This window comes from Zalophus californianus, chromosome 5, assembly GCF_009762305.2.
Source record: "Zalophus californianus isolate mZalCal1 chromosome 5, mZalCal1.pri.v2, whole genome shotgun sequence".
In the NCBI taxonomy this organism is placed as follows: domain Eukaryota; kingdom Metazoa; phylum Chordata; class Mammalia; order Carnivora; family Otariidae; genus Zalophus; species Zalophus californianus.
In genome coordinates, this window is record NC_045599.1 from 40,674,282 (window position 1) to 40,693,381 (window position 19,100).

The 19,100-nt window shown below is 32.3% G+C and overlaps 1 protein-coding gene across 1 annotated transcript in view; it reads left to right on the forward strand.

The window, feature by feature from the left end:
• Window positions 1-19,100, forward strand: part of MTREX (Mtr4 exosome RNA helicase) — a 113,688-nt gene that overhangs the window by 22,859 nt on the left and 71,729 nt on the right. Inside the window, exons 6-15 of the mRNA XM_027604719.2 lie at window positions 125-299; window positions 1,384-1,474; window positions 2,898-3,022; window positions 4,096-4,194; window positions 4,962-5,064; window positions 6,465-6,596; window positions 7,961-8,040; window positions 9,687-9,797; window positions 11,235-11,336; window positions 13,590-13,715. Coding sequence (XP_027460520.1) covers window positions 125-299; window positions 1,384-1,474; window positions 2,898-3,022; window positions 4,096-4,194; window positions 4,962-5,064; window positions 6,465-6,596; window positions 7,961-8,040; window positions 9,687-9,797; window positions 11,235-11,336; window positions 13,590-13,715 — 1,144 coding nt within the window. The remainder of the gene's footprint in view (window positions 1-124; window positions 300-1,383; window positions 1,475-2,897; window positions 3,023-4,095; window positions 4,195-4,961; window positions 5,065-6,464; window positions 6,597-7,960; window positions 8,041-9,686; window positions 9,798-11,234; window positions 11,337-13,589; window positions 13,716-19,100) is intronic.

A 19,100-nucleotide genomic window follows, 5' to 3' on the forward strand; every position in this document is an offset into this window, starting at 1 on the left:
AAGTCCGTTTCAGATAATTAGGGGAAGTTGGGACATAATTTCTATATTAATAGAATTTTAAAATTTATGTACTTTAAAGAAAAGGTTTTGAATGCTTTATTCTTATTTGCTTTCACATTTTTAGGTATGCCATTGCATTGGCCTTAAGGGAAAAACAGCGTGTAATATTTACCAGCCCAATTAAGGCTCTGAGTAACCAGAAATACCGGGAAATGTATGAAGAATTTCAAGATGTTGGCTTGATGACTGGAGATGTTACTATTAATCCTACAGCGTCTTGTCTTGTTATGACCACAGAGGTAATTTATATGGTGCCTCATCCAGTTTTTCCCTTTTAATTTTAATTTAATTGATGTATCTTCAGTTAGAACATATGATGCTTTATAGTTGCTCTATATAGATAAAATGTAATACTGTGTGTTCCTAGTAGATTACCTAGAAAAGGAAAAGTTCATCTTAAAGGTTTTACTAATTATATAAATTTAGTTGTAAATTATTAATCCTGTTACTTGTCATATGACATAGAATTTTTTCACCAAATATTTTTAAAGGCATATTGTCAGTGACATGGAAATACATTGACAGTTTTGCATACAGTTTAACATAAGTAGTGGCTTTTCCTTTGATTTTTTATTTTTGCATTTTAGTTGATATAAATATATAAATAACTTTTTTAAAAAATGTTCAGCTAAGTTAAGCTTCTTCCCATAGTCATAGTTAGGTTTTACTTAAAACTTACATACTTATAATATCTTGTGTTTTGAACACAATTAGCCATCTTGGCTATACCATGTACTTTTATACATTCTTGAATTATATCCCTGCATTTTACATGGACATGGTACTGTAGAGAGCATAAATTACCTTCTGGCCTGCAGAGCTAGCCGAAGGCATTGCTCACTTTTCATTTTGGTGCCCAAAGTAAGTTTCCATTCCCAAAACTTTTTTCCATGTGTGGAAGATTTTCTTTAAAAAATCAGGATACTGGTTGCCAGAGAGTATCCATGTTGTGAGATGAAGTAGAAAAAATTCAGTAAACAGTATAAAGTACCAAATGTTGAATAGATAATTTTAAGTTACTCTCATATCCTAGATAGTGTGGATCTTGTAATGAGTGTTATATGTACAATGAAGTGGCTTCACACTTAAGATATATGCAGATGGGGTGATAATTCTCCCCATGAATTGCACCTGATTACTAACTGTTGAGAAGTTATTTATTTTGGTTTTATGAGAAAAGGAATGTTATTTGATTTATGATATATATTTAAGAGAAGTAACCTAAATTATTTTAACATTTCCATTAAAGCATTTCCAAAATTCCTCATCAAAAAGAACTTTTGTTGTGTCAAAATTTTGTTCAATTGTTTTATGTTTTTTTAGATTTTGAGAAGCATGCTGTACAGAGGTTCTGAAGTTATGCGAGAAGTAGCATGGGTCATATTTGATGAAATTCATTACATGAGAGATTCAGGTATGTTCTGCTGTGTTGCTGAGATGTGTGCCATATATTTTCCTTAAGGGCATTAGGAATTTTGAGTGAGTAGTTGTTAAATTTTGCTTTCACTATTCATGTGGCTAGAGTTCTAGTAAACTAAATTGTGGGAAACTATATCCTCCCATTTAACTGCAACTTTTTAAATAGTAACTCTGGGTGAGAAAATGCAAATAAAGATTTTTATTTATTATTTGGAATAAAAAAATAAAGATTTTTTTTATTATTTGGAAGAGAGAGAGCATGAGCGAGCAGGGTAGAGGGACAGAGGGAGAGGAAGAGCTAAGCAGGGAGCCTGATGCTGGGCTCGACCTGGGATCTGGAGGTAATGACCTGAGCCCAAGGCGGACGGTTAACCAACTGAGCCATCCAGGTACCCTAAAGCTAGTTTGCTTTTAATAGAGAACTCTCCAAAATAAGTGTTAAATTTTTAAAGTTTTTAGCTTAGAGTTAACTTGATTTTTATTAGTATTTTAGTTTTTAAAAACTCAGAAATGCAGGTTTATGGTAAAAAAAAATGAAATGGGGATTATGAAATACAAATGATATGAGAAAAAAATAGCCTTTTACTTGAGCTATTACACTACTGTAAGCAAAAGTAAGTATACTTGGAATTTTGAGTGGAACTGGGAAGACTAATGTTAACATTTAAAAGTTAAATGTTTAACATGTACACACTTAAAACTCAGTTTTTATTTAATCTAAAGCACTGAGTTAACGTCTATTTATAGTGAAAGTAATAATAATTTATGAAATCATTTACACTTTAAACATTTCACCCCTTTCGAATTCATAAATTAAATTCTGACTGGAGCTGTTTTGGTTTTAAAATCAGGAATCCTGCATTGATTTCTTATTTTAGGGGGAAACTCTCCAATTGATTTTTCTAGTTTTTTCCATTTAAATAAAAACTGGCATAGTTTTGCTGCTCATCAAGTCTATCTTTCATGTCTAGAGATCATGAGGGTAATTTGGCTGAAAGATGCTATATGGTATAGTAATGGTGTGTCTTTAAATTTTGTTGCTGTAACTTTTTACAAGCCATTAACTTTTGTTTCTCAAAGTGAGTTGGAAATACTATTTACATTGTCATGGGACTCTTGTTTTGCTGTGTGAGAAGTGTTCAGTCTGGAGCTGCTCTTTGCAGGCTATTGTTTCAGAGTACATTAGTGGTTTAGTCTACTAACTTTCTATTGGATAAATTCATGGTAAGAATTAAAGTAGTTTTCATTGAGGGTTTATGGCTAAAAATATCTTTGTGTAAAGTGGTCTGCATTTCTAATTATTGAGCTTGAGAGATAATAATTTTAGATTACTTGTTAATAAAGTGACCCTGAATTCCAAGGGGTGTGTGTGTGTGTGTATGTGTATATATATATATATTTTTTTTTTTTCCCCCCAGAGCGTGGTGTTGTATGGGAAGAAACTATTATTTTGCTTCCTGACAATGTCCACTATGTGTTTCTTTCGGCTACTATTCCAAATGCCCGACAGTTTGCTGAATGGATTTGCCATTTACATAAGCAGGTAATTTCTTTCTTTTTGATGTCTTCAATATTTAAAATATTAAAAGTTGGCTTTCCCATATTTTATACTTTGTTCTTGATGCCACCTAGAATTAAGACATTTTAATGTGAAACTACTTCTCACATCAAGTGCAAGCTTATCAAAATCATCTGATTAGCTTTTTACAAGTGTGTATTTCTGAGCGCCATCTTAAACCCAATATATCAACATCTCTGAGAGTAGAGGCTTGTAAGAGCTAACTTTTAAGAGCTCCTAAGTTGATCTTGATGATTTACCAGGTTTGGAAACTACTGCATTTCCTCGTAGAATGAGGCCTTATAGTAGAGAATTTCCTGTAAGATCTCAGTACCAGGAAAAAACTGTACATCTCCTGAGCATGTGATTTGGTTCTTCTTATGTTAACACAGTCAGCCTTTTTACTGACTGTGTTTCCCTTTTGTTTTTGTAGTCCAATTTTAGCAGCAGCATAGGACATCGTAACAAGCATTTGTTCATTTGTATTAAACTTATTCTTGGTTTTATTTTCCTGCTCTTATTTTTCCTTTGTACCGGTATTCTTACAAACCATTATCTGTTTATAAGCTCCCCAATGGCATTTTTGTAACATCTATGTTGCTTCTGTAGGATAGAAACCTATTTGATCTTCTGGAGGAGCTAGATCAACCTGCTGATTTGGTAAAGCTTTGAAAACCCTTTGTGGGGCAAAAGAATCCCATTTTACTTGAGGGAGCATTCTGTATTACCATATTACTGCTGTGTAGGAACAGCCATCTTTAATTATGGCATCACAGTTCTAGGGTATGAATCCAAGATCATTATTGAAACTCACATCATGTATTTGGCCCTGATTAGGGAATTTATAAAACTGAATAGATGGTAGTATAATTTGATAGACATAATTTTTCCACATTTTCCTCTTGCCTGGTTTTTAAAAATTTTTAAATTTTTTCTGTTTTTGAAATGTTGAATTCAAAAGTTTATTTCCCCAAGTTCTTTTAGGTAGGTTAAATACACAGTATTATTTTGAAGAAATAAAATTATGTGTTTGTTTTTCTTTTTTTCTCTTTTTACAGCCTTGTCATGTAATTTATACAGATTATCGGCCCACTCCATTGCAGCATTACATTTTTCCAGCAGGGGGAGATGGCCTGCACCTTGTGGTTGATGAAAATGTAAGGGAGTAATTGTGATTGATTGATTATTTATTTATTTATTTATTTATTTATTTATTTATTTATTTATTATTTATTATTTATTTATTTATTATTTATTATTTATTATTTATTTATTTATTTATTTATTTATTTATTTATTATTTATTTATTTATATTTATTATTAATTATGTTAGTTACCATATAGTACTTCATTTGTTTTTGATGTGGTGTTCCATGGTTCATTATTTGCGTATAACACCCAGTGCTCATTGTAATACATGCCCTCCTTAATAGCCATCACCGGGACTAACTGTGGTTCTCACCTTATAATGTCATCCTTAGTTGTTCATAGCTATTTTTCCTGAAACTGAAGTAGAATGGTAGAAGTCCATTTTTTTTCTTAAGTAGTTTTATGGTCCAGAGTTATTGGGCTTGTGTGTATTTTTATTTCAGAAATTATATTTAAGACTTGTGTTTCTCTTATGCATAAATTAAGATTTTTCTTCTTTCCCAGTTTTTTTTTTTCTTCTTCTTTCCTAGTGTTTTAAAATGCCTGAAGAATAGGTACTTGGGACATGTTTCAGATATCTTACGTTTTGCTTTTCCCAGTTTTAATATCTCTACCTTTTATTACCTATTATACACATTTTTAAACTATTTCAGTGACCTTTGTAACAATTATTACATTATTTTTATTTTGAGGAAGCTTTGTTTTGAGGTATGAAAAATGTTTGGATTGTGGTTAAATATTAATGAGGTTACATAGAAAAATATCTGATTCCAGGGTGACTTCAGAGAAGATAATTTTAATACTGCAATGCAAGTACTTCGAGATGCTGGTGATTTGGCAAAAGGAGATCAGAAGGGGCGGAAAGGAGGAACAAAAGGTAATGTGGAACTTTGTTCACTTTTCCCCTCAAGAAGCTATATAAAGATCTAGATAATATAAGATAAAATTTGATAAATAAAGGTTTATCTCTTTTTCATATATGACATTGGTTGACATAATTCATGTAATATATAGTTTATCCATTAAAGTATACAATTTAATGGTTATTACTATATTAACAGAATTATGCAACCATCACCACAATTTTTTTTGATATAATTCATATACCATAAAAATTACCATTTTTAAGTGTATAATTCAATTTATTTTAGTGTATTCCACAAACTTGTGCAACTACTATCTAATTCCAGAACATTTGCATCAAAAAGAAATCCTTTACCCACTAGCAGTTAGTCTTCATTTCTCCTAACCTCTTCAGCCTTATACAATCACTAATCTACCTCTGTCTCTATTTTCCTTATCTGAATGTTTCATATAAATGGAATCATAATTTGTGTGGTCTTTAGCAACTGGCTTCTTTCACTTAGTGTGTTTTCAAGGTTCATCCATGTTAAAGCATGTGTCAGTACTTAATTCCTTTCATAATCAGATAATGTTCTATTAAATGAATGTATCACATTTATCCATTCATCAGTTATTGAACATTTGGGTTATTTCTCTTTGTTGATTCTTGTGAATAATGCTGTGGTAAATATTTGTATTCTGCCAGTTTTTATGTATACGTATGTTTTCTTTTCTCATTGAATGTATACCTAGCATTTGAATTGCTGAGTCATGGTATTTCTATGTTTAAAATTTGAATAACTGCCAGATTATTTTCCAAAGTGGCAGCTCCATTTTACATTCCCATCAGAAGGGTATGAAGTTTCCTCCACATGTGAATTTCCTCCACATCCTTGCCAATACTCGCTGTAATCTGTCTCTTTGAATATAGTGATCCTAGTGGTATGAACCAGTATCTCAGTGTGGGTTTGATTTACAGTTTTCTCATGGCTAGTGATGTATCTTTTCATGTGCTTATTGGCCATTTGTGTATCTTATTTGGAGAAATACTTATTCAAATCTTTTCCCCATTTTAAAAATGAAATTGTCTTTTTTTGTTGTTGAGTTGTAAGAATTCTTCATATACTCTGAATAGTAGACCCTTACCTACTTTTTCCCATTCTGTGGGTAAAGGTTGTCTTTTCCCTTTATTGTTGGTGTCTATTGAAGTACCAAAGTTTTTAATTTTGATGAAATCCAGTTTATCTGCTTTTTTTTTTCCTTTTGTTGCTTGTGCTTTTGGTATCATACCTAAGAATGCTTTGTCTAATAACAAATCGTGGAGATTTACTCCTCTATAGTTTTTAAGAGTTTTATAGTTAAAGATTTTTATATTTAGGTCTGTAATCCATTTTGAGTTAATTTTTGGGTATGGTTTATATATTCTTTTTGCAGGACCATCGAATGTGTTCAAGATTGTGAAGATGATTATGGAAAGAAATTTTCAACCTGTAATTATTTTCAGTTTCAGTAAAAAGGACTGTGAAGCCTATGCACTTCAGATGACCAAATTAGATTTTAACACAGGTACTATATAATTTCAATATAGTTTTAATGTTATATGAAAATAAATATAAATATATTTTTAGTAAGAAGATTAATCTGTTGTAATTAATCTGTTATGTATTGTAGGATATATAGGTCACATTACAGTTACAGTAATGTACTCATTACATTTGTAAAAGTTTTAGGACATCGTTTTATCATTTCCTTCTTTTCCTTTTGTTTTATTGGAAGGTATAAGTACATTGCTTTGTGTAAAATCCGAAGATCCCTACTGAAAAATACTAGGATTATACCCTCTTGTACTTCATTGCCATAAGCTCCTTTGTTACTGCCTTTATTACTGTGGCTGTGTGACGACTTAAGGCTAGGTTACTTAGATCACTTTCTGTATAGAAAGTACTATACTTCATTTTTCTAAAAATCCAAACCAGGGAGACCTGCCCTTTACCTAATTGTGGTATAACCTTTTAAATAAAGTAAGATAACGTGTACTAAATTAATAAATTTTTCCCACATATTATCTGTGAGTGTAACTCACTTAAAGTCACACAGCTAGATAGTAGCCTAGCCTATCCAAAAATTCGGCATACTTTATTTTTTTTATTTTATTTATTTTATTTTTTTTAATTCAGCATACTTTATTATCTTAGACCCATTTATTATTCAATTTATCCTTTTACGTATGTAATTCTGTATAATGAGAAGTAAATAATATCCTCAGTCATCCAAAATCAAATGTCAGTTGTATTGGTTTCATTATCAAGCAGAATTAAACCCATGCATTTTAGAGCTACTTTTTATTTATCCATGGGCAAAGTAAAAACAGATACCCACATAAACTCCTAAAGTTAGTAATATTTTATTTTTTAATTGAATTGCTCTGCTTAGACATGTTTCCTTGTAACTACCAGTGCTGCATTTGCTTAATGTTGCAAGGTCATATATTGATTAATTGAACAAATATTTATTGACTACCTATAATTTAATAGATGTTATACAAGAAGGCAGTATAATAGTTAAGAACATAGGCTTTGTTTGGCATTGCTCCTCTAACAATTAATAGCAGCCTCCATTGTTTGCTATAAAGCTCACTTTCCTCAATAATGGATAAAAATTATCCCTGTGATCTGTAATTGTTAGATGTACGGCACTTAGTGTAGCTTTTGTTAATTTTATAAGATAATACTTTTATTCATGGATGAATTCTGTTAGATATGTTTTGAAAGGCAGTGAATTTTATTCAACAGTAATTTTTATCTATTTTGCCTTCTGTTTTAAATACTAACTGTACTGTTATTCTTTATAAACTTATATTCTTTGCAATCTGTGAAGCTTCGTATCACTAATTCACTTAGATATTTATGTACCCTTGAATTTTTCTCTAGATGAAGAAAAGAAAATGGTTGAAGAAGTATTCAGTAATGCCATTGACTGCTTGTCTGATGAAGATAAAAAACTCCCTCAGGTTTGTTTAGTGTCACTGAGTCAAATGTGGATATTAAGCGTGATAGCATATTTTTACTTTGCATTTCTTGGTTTCAATACTATATATTGCATTGTTGACACACTGCAGTAAATATGTTGCATTGTACACTAAAATGATACCTTGATTTATTTTTTAAATTTCTGAAAAGGTGACAAGAGGAAAGATGTGCTGCCTAAGGGAATTCTTCTCTGAAAGCTAATATGGTCTGGAAATTACTGCTTCTGTTCCTAATACTACAAAATTATTAATTTTAAGTCACTAAATTTCTTTTTTTTTTTTTCTTTAAAAAGAGTATGTGTGAGCAGGGGAGGGGCAGAGGGAGAGGGAGACAAAGAACCTCAAGCAGGCTCCACGCTCAGCACCCGACACAGGGTCCTTGGATTTAGTCCCATGTCAGGCTCCCTGCTCAGTGGAGAATCTGCTTCTCTCTCTCTGCCCTTTCCCCCTGCTTGTGCTCTCTCTCCTTCTCTCTCAAATAAATAAAATCTTTGAAAAAAAGAAGTCAGACGCTCAATTGTCTGAACCACCCAGGCACCCCAAAGTCACTAAATTTAATTCATAAGTCTACCAAACAAACACCTAATGAAAATCATGTGTTTAGTGAGGAATTTAGTGTCTACTCTGCTTTTAATCCAGAGAATTTTTCCTTCGACTTTTGGAATTGCTTGGGGATTTCTAAAATATACTGATGATTGGGTACCACTCCCAGAGGTTCTGATTTAATTGGTAAGGTGTGTATTGTGGTCATTAGAATCTTTCAAAAGCTCTCCAGATGATTCTAATGTGCATCCAAACCTGAAAACTGTAGTGTGACCTAAGACATGAAAATTTTCTTTTGTGAAAAGGAAGTTGGGAGGTTATCCATGGGCAAAGTAAAAACATATCCCACATAAACTCCTGAAGTTAGTAATATTTTATTTTTCAGTTGAGTGAATTGCTCTGCTTAGACATGTTTCCTTGTAACTACCAGTGCTGCATTACAAATGATTACTCTGATAGAGAAAGGATTTATGATAAAAATGCAACAGCATGTTTCTCAGTGTTTACTATTTAACTTGGAAGATTTTCTTGTAATTTTTCTTTCCAGCTGAATTATTAGTATTTGAGGGCTAAGGCATGTCTGTATACATCTTTGTTATCCTAGCACAGTTCTAATAGTAGACATGTTATGGCATTTAATAATGTGTTAATGAGGATGAATTCCTCAGTAATTCATTTGTTTTTAGATGAAGTACATATTTTTGTTAAGTATGCTTTATACTTACTTATTTTTAGTTGGAGCTGGCTAGTATTAAGTTTATTTTGCGCAGATGCATACTTGCCCTCATTTCTATTTGTACTTGGGGAAATGAAGTGATGCTGGAGAATTTGAATGGGGCAGCAGTGCATATATGAATTTTATTATTTAAAGTCTGTCGTATTAAGGAAAAGCTAGGACAGAATTCTGTTGAGTTTTGAGCTTAATCGTCTGTGGGATATGGGTTTGGTGTTTGCTTTTATTCTGGAAAAGATAACATTTCTTTAAACAGCTTTTTATTGCCCATTTTTCTTAGTTTGGTTAGTTTAACATTTTCTATTTCCCTTTTCTGTACATCACTGAAAAATAAACAGTATTTCAATCACAGGTTGAACATGTACTTCCTCTTTTGAAGCGAGGGATTGGTATTCACCATGGTGGTTTACTTCCTATTTTGAAAGAAACTATAGAAATTCTCTTTTCTGAAGGATTGATAAAGGTATGACTTTATTTATTATGCCTTAGAATTGTGTTGTATGAATAGTTTGAAAATTATTACTATTATTTTTTTTAAGGAGGCTCCACACCCAATATGGGCTGTGAACTCATAACCTGAGATTAAGAGGTGCATGTTTTATTGACTGAGCCAGCTAGGTGCCCCAACAGTTTGATTTTTGTGTATCGTGTTATACTTCATACATTTTGGGCTGTAGGTAAAATATCATTGGGTTCCTTTCCTATAATTAAAGTAAGAAATGGTAACACTATACAGTGTGGAATTTTGCAAAAGGTGCTGTTTAATTTTCAAAAGTGGAGTTAATTCTGAGTGGACTCCTGTCTGTATACAGATTAAAATGATTAGAGAAGACAAGGAGAATTGCCGGTAGTTATAAAAGAGCATTTTTTTTTAGGATGTGCTAATTTAAACCACAGAGAGTCTAATTTAAAGTTTATGTTGATGTCTGTACCCAGAAATGGGGTATTAAAAATGGGAAACTACTTCAAAATGTAGTTATAAGCGTATATATGATTCACAAATGATTTTATATTTAAAAATCAGATATTTGTCATGAGAATCCGAGCACTAAATAGAATATTTAAAAGAAATTTACTCACTTTAAAGAACATACTTGAGATATTTTAGATCAAGAATTGGTCACTATTTCTACCTAGGTCCTGGTAAGGCCCTCTTGATGTTCTTTTATAGATTACTGAAGTAAAAAATGAAAGACTATCATTCCTCTTCCCTTCTCAGGAATACCCACTAGCAAACATACAAATAATACTTATTTTGTAAACAAAAAATTACACTACCCATGTTATTATCCAATTTTGTCATATATGTAGCTTTTTATTCTTTTTAGTAGGTGAATAGCTTTCTATTGAGTTGATGAGATAAAAGATGTTTTTATCTTCTTCCCTACTGGTGGAAAAATGTAGATTAATAGTACTTCAGTGATTTTACTTTGTGTGCTTAAGCCAGTTTTTTGTGTGGTCGATTTCTTGTTGGTAAAATCTTACAAGTGAACTTAGCCATTGATTCTGTTCTCCCCCCAGAGATCCTGAGGGTAGCTCTAAAACTGTTGCGTCATCAGTCAAAAAGCCAGGAAATGTGACTTTCTGTGTTTAGAAAAGTAATCTACAGCCTCATGCTTTGTACATGAGATCAGTAGTATCCTCTTTAAGGTACCACCACTAGAATTTAAGAAAGACTGTTTTTCCTGAATTAAAAAATTTCTGGGATGCAAGGGACATTAGTTATTACTTAGTAATTTTATATGTCAATACTGAATTATATCGGGAACTAGCATGTTATTTATGCGGTCTCATTAACAACTAATTTTAAAATTAATGTTTTGTTTATACTTAAAGTATAAAACTAGTTTTTCAGCTTAATAAAATACATGTTTAATCATATAATTATTCAATTATTTAGGCCTTATTTGCCACAGAGACTTTTGCTATGGGAATTAATATGCCAGCTCGAACTGTTTTATTTACGAATGCCCGGAAATTTGACGGGAAAGATTTCCGATGGGTAAGTAAAAAAATTAATATAATTGGAATAATTTTTATCTTTACTTGTTTTACCTAACGTGATTTGGGCATACATAATCTTTGAGATTTTCAATTCTAAATACTAAAGAACTTGTACCTGAACCAATAAACAAGTTCATCAAGGTTTAACTTCAGATCCGTCATTTCTATCCATTAGGGTTTTTTTGGTTTTGGTTTTGTTTTTGGTGGGGAGGTGGGTTTGGCTAACCCAAAAACAAAAATCGCCCTTGGTGAAAGAGTTTGATGATGAGGGTTAAGTGTACAGATGATTTATGAGTGCTTTAAAGCATCTTAAATATATCTAGAATGTTCATTTCTTAAAGTTTAGGCTATTTAAGGCACCAAATCTACAGTGGCTCCAGTTGCAGCTCACTATTTTATCTTTCAGGTTTAAAATGGAATTTTTAACAGGTTCGCACATAATATCTTTTCTAAGGCAGAAGAAAGGAAGAGAAAGTTGGAATCATGGGTAAAACAGTGAATTTGGGTAGAAAGTAAATTCTTAATCCAGGGTCAATAACCCATTCAGTGAACAGTTACCAAATTTAAACTTTGTTAAAGTTAAACCCAATCTCTAAAGAAACTTAGTAGCAGATGAAAATTGACAGATGTGCAATAAAATGTTGCATTAATGATTCTGAGAAACATGTACAGAAGGATAAAGCATAAGAAAAGTCACTTGTATAAAAGGGGTCATGGAAGGAAGGCTTCATTGGAGAAGGCAGTCCTGAAACAGAAACAACAGCACATGGGTATTTACTAGGTAGACAGTGGAGCTTCACAGCGGTGAAAAGCAGGTAGATTTCTACTTTGAGTATCCAGTGCAAGGCAAAGACTCGGTTAAACTGGCATTGGGAGAAATTTCTAAGTCAGCTATTCTACAGTTAATCTAATCCTTGAAAGTGGTGATTCTTTTGTACTCGAGAAGTTGCTGGCAGTAATTACTAATCATCAAAACACTGAAAAGCACTCATGGTAGAATTGTAAAGGTAAAGCATTTTTTCTTGATTTGTTTTATTTTAAAATGTATTGGATGCTATACAAAAGAGAAATATAAGTACAGTGAGGCAGCTGCCATTTCTATTTAGAAATTTTTACATAGTCTTCAAAATTTTTCTGTAACCTGTAACTTTTTAAAAATTGAACTTTTAATAATTCATGTAGAATGTGATTCCTGTTTATAACGCAGCTAACAGTTTTATGTTTTATATAAAAATCTTTATTATTTATGAGTTTAAAATTACTTAATTCTCTGAATAAAATTGATGCCATAAGAAAATAAGTAAATAAGTCTTTTGTGACATTACATGCTTCTTGGCGTCCTCAGGACCTTGAGTAAGTCTGCAGAGTATAGTGGATAATTGAATTTAAGAAAGCCATCTTTTCTTGATGATTCAATGTCATTTTATTAAACCTACAACCCATAACGTGCCATAGTGTTGTAATGATGCCCTTGGGCCCTGTTGAGGTTTCATTGCATTGCCTTTTGAAAGATCTTTTCAGATCTTTTTTAGGTTTAGCTTTTTTTGTTGTTTTTTCTAGTGCCTTTGTTTCTCCCAGGTTGTTATGTCTGTTTTTGATGCTGTCAGTAATAGGCATTCTTGTAGCTTAACCTTCTTGTGTCAAATAGTTTTTGGGAATCTGAAAACTGTGGACCCTTTCCATCAGAGAATAGTACAGAAGCACTTAAAGATAAAACTTTTTCCAGTCTCTTAGTGGTTGAATGTCACCTTGAAAAGGCTTACTAATCTTTTTTGACTAGGTTCTTCTTAGTGATGAATGGTCTCTACTGAACTCCAGGAATGTATACTAAGAAAATAAGAGAATTGTACTTTAAAAATAAAAATGTTTATTTTACATTAATCTCATTTTGCAAATTAAAGTCTATTATGATCAAGTCAGAATTGGTATTTTGTAGAGTTTGACTCCTTTGCTTTACTGTTTTCCAGAACATCTGGGCTCCAAGATATTTTATGTCAGTGAATTAACAGTCTTTCCCTGTACCTTTGGTGTATTTGATCATTTTGGAGCTAAAATTTAGTTTTATAACATTATTCTTAAGTGTTTTTGCATTTTTGTGTTTTTACTTAAATCTCTAAAAGTTGATGTTTTTAGTCATGTTCCTTTTTTGAAATATGTAACTTGTGCTTATGTATTTTGTGATAAAAACTTAAGAATATATTTTTCACCAGGTTTTCTCCTAAACTCTGGATTTTTAATTATCTTCACTCAGATTTCCTCTGGTGAATACATTCAGATGTCTGGTCGAGCTGGAAGGAGGGGAATGGATGATAGAGGAATTGTAATTCTTATGGTGGATGAAAAGATGAGCCCAACGATCGGAAAACAACTACTTAAGGTAACCAAGTTAAGATTCTGTGTTCTCACCAGCAATTTGAGACACATACTTCAGGAGCTGCTTTGAAATTAGTTGTGTCAGTTCAGATACCTTTCTAAGTAGACAAGTTAATTAAACTGTCTAGGCTTGAAAGGTAGAAGAGGGTAACTGCACAAAGTGCTGATATTTTGTACCCTACTTTCTGTTGTAATAAGTGAAGCATAACTCATGAGATGAAGGGCATGTAAAGATCCCCAGAGAGGGTAGAAATGTTTACTTTGCCCTCCAAATTTAAGACAGTCTCTATAACTGCCTTCTCTACTGAACAAATTGCTCTTCACCTATCATAATAGGAAGTAGGGCACATGATATCAGTGTTTTGGGCAGTTACCTTCCCCTACCTTTACAAGCCCAGATAGCTTAATTAATTCTACAATCTGCCATTTTAATACTGCCTATTGATGGATCATAAATATCCCAATAAATTAATTTAAATTTTTAAGCTTTATTTCAAATTGGCCTGTCCATTTTGCTTGTTTAATATTTGTTTTTCAGATTGTTTTAAGGGTTTTATTTTTGTTTTGTTTTGGAGAGCTTTTCAGGGAAGTTTGGCCTGGTTGCTTTCCTTCTTCTCCATGCAGTAAGAACTTTTTTAAAACAAAGTCCTAGACTCTGAAAAACAAACTGAGATTTCTAGAGGGGAGGAGGGTAGGGGGATGGGTTAGCCTGGTGATGGGTATTAAAGAGGGCACATTCTGCATGGAGCACTGGGTGTTATGAACAAACAATGAATCGTGGAACACTACACCAAAACAAATGATGTAATATATGGTGATTAACATAACAATAAAAAATTAAAAAAAAAACAAAGTCCTAGAGAAAACTCTTGGTAAGATGGGAAGCTTAACATTAATTAAAAGTTGGGTGCCTGGGGTGCCTGGGTGGCTCAGTTGGTTAAGCTACTGCCTTCAGCTCAGGTCATGATCCTGGAGTCCCAGGATCGAGTCCCACATCAGGCTCCCTGCTCAGCAGGGATTCTGCTTCTCCCTCTCCCCTCTGCTCATGCTCGCTCGCTCTCAAATACATAAATAAAATCTTTTAAAAAATTAATTAAAAATTTAAAATTAACTGCCAGATTATTAGCTAAAGAGCTCTAAAACATGTTAAGTCATACATAGGTCAATATCTCTGAAACAGACTCTTCAGTTTCAAAGACTTGGGAACTGCAAGGAGAATTTGAGATATGGTTGTGGAAAGTCTGGTATGCTAAAGCAAAAATAAGTAAAAGTGTATGTTTTTTTAAATAGGTGGTTAATGTGGGTAAAGACAAAGCTTGTCTGTACTTACTCATAATGATCATGTGTCTTATTTTCACTTTTAAAGATTAACACTTGGAAACCTATTTTTAAGTGTCCCATGTAATTTTAGTTCTTCATGTAAAGAAAATGACACAAGATTGAAAGTTGGTATTTTTGGTCTTCAAATTATGCCAGATATAATAAACACTGTTTTTCTTTCCTTGTGCTCTATGTATGGAAAAAGTTGAGTCAGGTTGCCAATAGTAGGAGGTAATATTTTAATGATAGCTTCTGGTTTCCTTAGTACAGATATTTCATTCTATTTACTTGACATTTCTGAATGTAAACTGTACCTGTTAAGTGTAAAAGTTCTGTTGTCTTTTATTCAAAAATTTTATTGTGGTAAGAACACTTAACATGAGATCTACCCTCAACAGATTTTTCAGTTATAAAATATGTTACTGTTGACTGTAGGTAAAATGTCATACATCATATCGCTGGATCGTATTTATCTTGCTTGACTAAAACTTTACGACCTTTAATTAGTAACGACCTTCTTATATCCCTCCTCAGTCTCTGGCAACCACCATTCTAGTCTTTGATTCCTTGAATTTGACTATTTAGAAAATTCATATAAGTGGAATCATGCAGTATTAGTCTTTCTGTGACTGGTTTATTTCACTAAGCGTAATGTCCTCAAAGTTCATGTTGTCAAGTATTGCAGAATTTTCTTTAAGGCTGAATTGTATTCCATTGTCTGTATATACCACATTTTTTTTTTTTTATTTTAAATCCATTCACCTATTGATGAACATTTAGGTTGTTTCCACATCTTGGCTATGTGAATAGCACTGCACTGAACATAGTGTTATTATCTGTCCGGTGTCTTGGTTTTGATTCTTTTGGGTAAATACCCAGAAGTATAATTGCCAGATCATACGTAGTTTTTGTTGTTGTTTTCTTCAATTTTTGTGGGATATCCATACTGTGTTCCATAGCGGCTACACAGTTTTACTTTCTGACCATCAGTGTGCAAGGATTCTAATTTCTTCATCATTTCTTAAATGAATTTTTAAAAACAGCTTTATTGAGATATAATTCATATTGCATACAGTTCACCCATTTTCATGGTTGCTAATATATTCACAGAGTTTTGCCACCATCATTACAATCAATTTTGGAACATTTTTATCAGCCCAAAAAGGAACTTTATATCCATTAACTGTCACTCCCCATTTCCTTCCTAACTCTTCCCTTTCCCCTAAGCCTTAGGCAAACCACTAATCTCTTTGTCTCTGTAGATTTGCCTGTTCTAGGCATTTTGTATAAATTTAGTCAGATAATACGTGATCTTTTGTATTGGCTTTTCTTTAGCATAATATTTTCAAGGTTCATCCATATTTGTAATATGTATCAGTACTTCATTCCTTTTTATTGATGAATGTTGCTCTTTTGTATGGATATATTACAAGTTATTTATCCATCTATCAGCAGATGTATATTTAGGTTGTTTGTACATTTTGGCTGTTGTGAATAATGCTGTTGTGATTGTTTCTTTACAGGTTTTTATGTAAACATGTTTTTATTTCTTTTGGGTATATACCTATGAGTGAAATTGCTGGGTCATACATAATTCTGTGTGTAACCTTTGAGGACCTGCTTAGAATGCTTTTCATCAACAGCTATATACCATTTTTACATTGTCATCAGCAATGTATGAGGGTTCTCATTTCCCTCCGTTCTAGCTAACATTTGTTATTACCTGTCCTTTTGAGTTGTAATCATCCTAGTGAGTGTGAAATGGTATCTTTCACTTAGAATGCTGTGTAGTTTGGCTTCTTTAAAGGATATAGTACCTGCCTGTTGATGATACTGCAATTATATAAGTAAATATGTGTGTATCTATATTTCTTGGTTTCTAGACAACATTTCTTTTATTGAGACTAACTGTACTACTACTTTTTTTGTCCTCTAGGATTTTTTCAGGTAGTTTTGCTATCATTAAAGAATTTGTAGGCAACTTATTCAGAAAAATAACAACTAATAGTTATAGAATATTCAACATGTTTTAGGGTTTGAAATAATTATTATTACTATCCCAGTTTTAAAAATAAATAAGGCGTACAGAGGTTAAAGAATTTTTCAAAAGTCGTATCATTGTTAAATAGCAAATCCTGATTTTAAAGTCACTCAGTCTGGTTTCAGAGTGCATGCTTCTAACCAGCATGTGCTCCTTCTGCTCAGTACCTCATGCAAATAGATTTTTCATTTACTGGCTCAGACCGAATTTGGCCTGACAACACTTTGTTCTTTTGACGTATTTCTTAATATAGTATATGAACTAATACATCATTATAACATCAGGTCTGTTTTTTTGAAAGCGACAGTGATTGAGATTTGCTCTTAAGTAATAGGACTTTAATAAATAGAACAGTTATTTTCTCAAATAATAATTAAAATATGTAGATTATTCATGTTATTGTATGTAAAAATAATTAGTATGCTTTGTACATTTGTAAAATTCAGATCTGTTTGTCATATCTAGTAATTTTTCCTGTTGTTGGGTTAAGTAGTCATAGCCAGAAAAATGGCAGAAAACATGTGTTTATTGCTTGTTGACTAAAGATTATTTGTTGAAGTTTCTAATATCTCAACGTGCACACACACACACACTTAAATAATTGTGTGTGTAAATCATTTAATGATCTTGCATTTAAAATATTTTAATAATTTTCTTTAGCTTCTTTGGCTTGACTAGTTTTCTACCAAGCATTATAAGAACCTATTCAACTTTTCCAATTCTGCTATTGTTACAGTGTCCTCTTTTTGTCTGTTTATCTAATACTTTCATATCCATTGCCTTTTTTAAAGTTAGTTTATTTATTTAAAGTATTGTCTACTCCCAGTGTGGGACTCAAACTCATGACCCTGAGATTGAGTCACATGCTTTTCTGACTGAGGCAGCTAGGTCCCTCTATATCCGTTGCTTTTTATTTATGGGCAGATTTTCCATCTATTAGCTCACATAGAATTTGAGATAAGACAGGAGTTTGTTCTTTGGGTATATTTGACAGGAGCTAAAAAACAAAATCCATTCATTATAATGTTTGCTTAACTGAAAAGTTGACTCAGACAGAAAGTGTTTATAGTAACCTTCCAAAAAAGACTGGTGAATGCATCTTTCATTCTTCAGCAGTTAAGAAAGCCTTTATATCTCTCCAGTATTACCAGAAGAAATATGCCTTCCAATGTAGTGCCCGTATTTTCAAAAGAATGTAAAGCCATCACAGTACTTTGAGGACATGTCATTATTTGTTTTATCAAAATAAGCTCATTTTCATAATTTCTGAAAGATTAAATAAACTTAATGGTTTCTTACAGGACATGAAGTGCTTCTTCTAAGAGACTCTACAGGCTTTCTGCTTCTAGACAGTTGTGTGTTCATTTCAACCTGAACTATATTCTTAATGGCTAAGGAAAATTAAACTCATTTGAAGGAAAAATAGCTTTGACTTTACTGGTCTTTTAAAAGCTTTTGGAACTTTTGGAAGAACATACCTATTCTCTTAAAGTTAGTTCTGTCACGTACTCAAGATTACTTATGGACCTTTTTTTGGAGAATTGAGAAGACTTATATTTGTCCATATTCTTCTCTCTTCCATTGTAACGGTTCAAAATGCAAAAATATTTAGACTGGCAGTTTTTTAAACTGCTCTCTTGAATGAACCATATACTCTAAAACTTCAGAAATCAATAGAAGTAGAATAGCATTCAAAGGGTAGTATTATAAATCTGCTTTGGAAAATTGATCTGTTTAGCTCTCTGTCTGACTAGCTTTCAGTGAACAACTTGTCAACTAAAGGAATCCTTAAAAGTTTTTCTAGAATGAGGCTTAAGTTTAAAATCTTAGCACTGGCTGCTTTTGTTGTTCCAAGTTAAATTTTAGGTGACCCTCTTTTGGGCTTTCTGTTGATAGATCATTTAAAAATTTTATAATTTGGCTGATCAAATTAAATATAAAAAGTTGAGAAATACTTGGTCAACATTTGAGGGTTCCTATAATTTTAGTAATGTGAATATTGAAAAACAGCAGTGTGAAATAAGTTCC